Source organism: Carlito syrichta, unplaced genomic scaffold, assembly GCF_000164805.1.
Source record: "Carlito syrichta isolate Samal-C Ts95f unplaced genomic scaffold, Tarsius_syrichta-2.0.1 Scaffold307349, whole genome shotgun sequence".
Lineage (NCBI taxonomy): Eukaryota > Metazoa > Chordata > Mammalia > Primates > Tarsiidae > Carlito > Carlito syrichta.
Genome location: NW_007251445.1, coordinates 405,352 through 409,667, shown reverse-complemented (window position 1 = coordinate 409,667; position 4,316 = coordinate 405,352). Strand labels below are relative to the sequence as shown.

The window sequence follows — 4,316 nt, the reverse complement described above, 5'->3', positions numbered from 1 at the left end:
CTGTTTTGAGATTGGGTGTGAGGCAGGGCTGGGATCCTGGGAGGGGCTGTATGGTGACTGGCTGGGGCGGGGTGGGAGGTGCACACTGCCTGGCTTCTGGTGGGAGGCTCGAGGTCCTGCAGAGTCCAGGGTCCCATGCAGAGTGGCCCAGATGCCTCCCCCCCACACAAAGAAGCACTGCCAGTGTGGCTCTGGCCTCCAGGTTCTCGATCTTGCCTGGGCTGTGGCTTCAGGGCAAGTTAGGAGGCGTTGAGGGATGTGGGGGTGGGAAGGAGTGCTGAGGCCCACTTTGTCCGGTTTCCAGGGGGTGACTGGTGCAGCGTGTCGCCAGCAGCCACGGGCAGGGAACTGCCACCTGTCCTGGGGACAAGGAGCTTGGGGTGGGAGGAGGCTCTGGGTCAGGCGATGCCCTCCAAGTCGAGGTGTCAGTGGGCCCCCGTCTGGACCCCAGGCCCTCCTCTGCCTCCCGGCCCCCAGCCCATTTCTCTCATCTGCCAGCAATGGCAGGGCACAGATACTGATGTGTCCTGTTGCCGCGTGTCCTGTGCGACACATGCTGTCCACAGCGCGGTCTTGGTGACACTTGGTGCGGCCTTTGCCACGCGCAGGGCCTCAGGCTGAGGGGTGTTCTCCTGTCACTGTGGGCTGGGCCCTTCTCCTGGAGGCCGAGCGGGCACCCAGCACAGGAAGGGCTTGTGCAGTCCGTGTGTGCCTGCGGGGGTGTGCTTGTGGCTGTGGGGCCGCACACACGCTCACGCTCCTTCTGTCCATCCTTCCCCAGGACTGAGGCTGCCAGCGCCATGATGCTCACCCCGGCAGGACCCGAGCGCCTCAGCCCGAGGCCCTGGCCCACCATGCTGCTGCCACCGCCGAGTCTGCGGGCACTCCTGCTGCTGTGGCTGCTGCTAGGCGGTGTGCAGGTGGCAGGTTCACCCAGAGCAGGAAGGGGGCCACAGCCCGCCTTCCGCACCTTCGCGGCCAGCGACTGGGGCCTCACCCACCTGGTGGTGCACGAGCAGACCGGTGAGGTGTACGTGGGTGCGGTGAACCGCATCTATAAGCTGTCGGGGAACCTGACGCTGCTGCGGGCCCACGTGACGGGCCCCGTGGAGGACAATGAGAAGTGCTCCCCGCCCCCCAGCGTGCAGTCGTGCCCCCACGGCCTGGGCAGCACCGACAACGTCAACAAGCTGCTGCTGCTGGACTATGCTGCCAACCGCCTGCTGGCCTGTGGCAGTGCCTCCCAGGGCATCTGCCAGTTTCTGCGGCTGGACGACCTCTTCAAGCTGGGGGAGCCGCACCACCGCAAGGAGCACTACCTGTCGAGCGTGCGCGAGGCGGGCAGCATGGCGGGCGTGCTCATTGCCGGGCCGCCAGGCCAGGGCCAGGCCAAGCTGTTTGTGGGCACACCCATCGACGGCAAGTCTGAGTACTTTCCCACGCTGTCCAGCCGCCGGCTCATGGCCAATGAGGAGGACGCTGACATGTTCGGCTTCGTGTACCAGGACGAGTTCGTGTCGTCGCAGCTCAAGATCCCGTCAGACACCCTGTCCAAGTTCCCAGCCTTCGACATCTACTACGTGTACAGCTTCCGCAGCGAGCAGTTTGTCTACTACCTCACGCTGCAGCTGGACACACAGCTGACCTCGCCTGATGCTGCCGGCGAGCACTTCTTCACCTCCAAGATCGTGCGGCTGTGTGTGGATGACCCCAAGTTCTACTCATACGTGGAGTTCCCCATTGGCTGCGAGCAGGCAGGTGTGGAGTACCGCCTGGTGCAGGATGCCTACCTGAGCCGGCCTGGCCGCGCCCTGGCTCGCCAGCTGGGCCTGGCAGAGGATGAGGACATACTATTCACCGTGTTTGCCCAGGGCCAGAAGAACCGCGTGAAGCCACCCAAGGAGTCGGTGCTCTGCCTGTTCACACTCCGCGCCATCAAGGAGAAGATCAAGGAGCGCATCCAGTCCTGCTACCGTGGTGAGGGCAAGCTCTCGCTGCCCTGGCTGCTCAACAAGGAGCTGGGCTGTATCAACTCGGTGAGTGGGCGTGGGGCAGGGCGTCCGTGGCTGCCCAACAGGAAGCTGTGCTGCATCAATGTGGGGAGTGGGCGCGGGGGCAGGGCCCCTTCTTGAGCATCCCTGTTTTCCAACTGAGAAGACGGCAGCAGTGCCACACGTGTGTCTGGAGGCACCTGCCGTGTACCAGGCCCGCCCTCAGCATGGCCACCCGCAAGGTGGGGACTGCCCTTTTCTACCTCCCAGAGAGCAGGGTTTGCACCGCGGTGTCGTCCTGAAGCCTATTCCAAGCGATGATGCAGTCCTGGGCCTTAGGAGATGGCGTGACAGAGCCCGCTTGGTCCACAGCCCCTGTGGGACGTTGGATGGAGGGCTGACCACATGCCTGACCCTATGCTGGGTTCTTGCTGGCTCTGTCTTATCCCCATTTTACAGACGAGCTCACGGGCTCAGGAGGATGGGGTGATGTGCCCAGGGTCACATGGCCAGTGAGAGACAGAGCCGGGGCCAAACCCAGTCAACTGGGTGAGCCCAGATGCCATCTCCCTAGAGTGCTTGTATCCCCATGCATCCCTGTGGTGCCTGCCTGCTGGGCCTCTGCTGACAGCACCTGCTGTAGGCTGCAGTTGCTGTGTTCTAGAGAGGGCAGCTGGGCTGTGTCTGTGCTGGGTGCTCGGTCAGCAGCCACCAGCACCCATCTCTGGGTGCCACCCCTGCTTTCAGGGAGTATCCCGGACAGTAGGAACCATTGTTTTGCCGACGAAGACCCCAGGCTCAGAGTGGGTACAGGGCTTGCCAGGGTCAAAAGTAAAGGACCTGGGATGCCCAAATCAGGGCTTTGGGGACTGGGCCCTCAGGCCCCTGCTCCTGTTGCTTGGGACTCATGGGCAGCCCAGGGAAGGCCCAGCCCTCTCTGGCTGCAGTCTTCCTGTCTCTACATTGGGGGTGGTGCTGGTTTGTCTTCAGGGCAAAGTGGGCCCCTTCAGCATTTTCTTTTCATGGCTACTCCCTGTGTGGGGGGCGGGGAGGGGGCAGGTGCAGTTGCAAATGCAGTTGTCTGCCCTCCCCTTGGCTTTTCTCTCCACGGTACAGATGGAGAAACTGAGGTTTGGAGGGGCAGTGCCTTGTCGAGGCCTTACTATGCTCTGTGTACCCTATCTCCAAGGCCGGGACCCGCCCCTTCTCTCTGGGGATGTTTTGACAGCCTCTTCCCACCTGTCTGTTCCTTGTAGCCCAGCCCTGGCCCACCTGTCTCCCCGCCATCCCTCCCGGCGGCCCCCAACCCTGACCTGGCCCTCCCTACTCCTTCCTTGTGTGTGGCCTGTCCCCCAGCAAACCCACTGCTGCTGGGGACCAGTTGCCCCTTTGCTCTCCCCTTCCCTGCCCTGTCTTCCCTGCCCTCTCCTCTGCTGGTGGTGGAGCAGTGCCCTTCTACATGGCCCCCAGCAGGCTCCAGGACCTGGCACTACTGATGCGCCCACCCTTGGCCTTTAGGGTGTGACCGGCTGCCTCCTGTCCTCCTGTCTTAAATAATCTCTCTCTGTCTCCACATCTCCTCTGGGGCCGTCCCCCAACCTCCCAGGAGAGAACTGCACTCCCAGCCTCCTCGCTGCAGCTGACTCTTCCTTGTGATCCTGGGGCCTTGATGCGGTCCCCCTGGCCCTGCTGGCTGCGCCTCCTCGGCTCCCCTCCCTGCCTTTCCCAGCTGCCTCCTCCTGTGGGGGCTGAGGGCTGTCGCCTTTCCTGCTCTCCCCCAGCCCCCCTTCAGGTTGGACGAGGGTGCAGGAGACACGGGTCTGGCCCCAGGCCTGCCGGCCTGCCCCTGCAGCAGCCTCGTGGAGCCTTGGCTTCTCTGACCGTGGAACGGGTCCAGGGATCCCTTGTCCCCAGAACTGTACCTGCTGTGTTGGGCTATGGGCCTCTCTTTGTGGCTGTGTGCCTGCCTCCAGAGGACTCCTGGGCCGGTCCCTCCAGACTCCCTCCCCGTCCGGTGGAGGCGACAGGGAGGCCCCTCCTCAGGAGCAGGCCTCACCCTCCTCTTCCCACAGCCGCTGCAGATCGACGACGACTTCTGCGGGCAGGACTTCAACCAGCCACTGGGGGGCACGGTCACCATCGAGGGGACACCCTTGTTCGTGGACAAGGACGACGGCCTGACCGCCGTGGCCGCCTACGACTACCGGGGCCGCACCGTGGTGTTTGCCGGCACACGCAGTGGCCGCATCCGCAAGGTCAGGAGTCCTGAGTGAGCTGAGATGGGGCCAGGGCACGAAGCCCTGGCGGGGGGGGGGGGGGGGGGGG

The 4,316-nt window shown here is 64.1% G+C and overlaps 1 protein-coding gene across 1 annotated transcript in view; it reads left to right on the top strand.

Moving 5' to 3' along the window:
• The first annotated feature begins 854 nt into the window (after positions 1-854).
• PLXNA1 (plexin A1) overlaps positions 855-4,316 on the top strand; it is a 49,115-nt gene continuing 45,653 nt past the window's right edge. Inside the window, exons 1-2 of the mRNA XM_008064473.2 lie at positions 855-2,036; positions 4,064-4,246. Coding sequence (XP_008062664.1) covers positions 855-2,036; positions 4,064-4,246 — 1,365 coding nt within the window. The remainder of the gene's footprint in view (positions 2,037-4,063; positions 4,247-4,316) is intronic.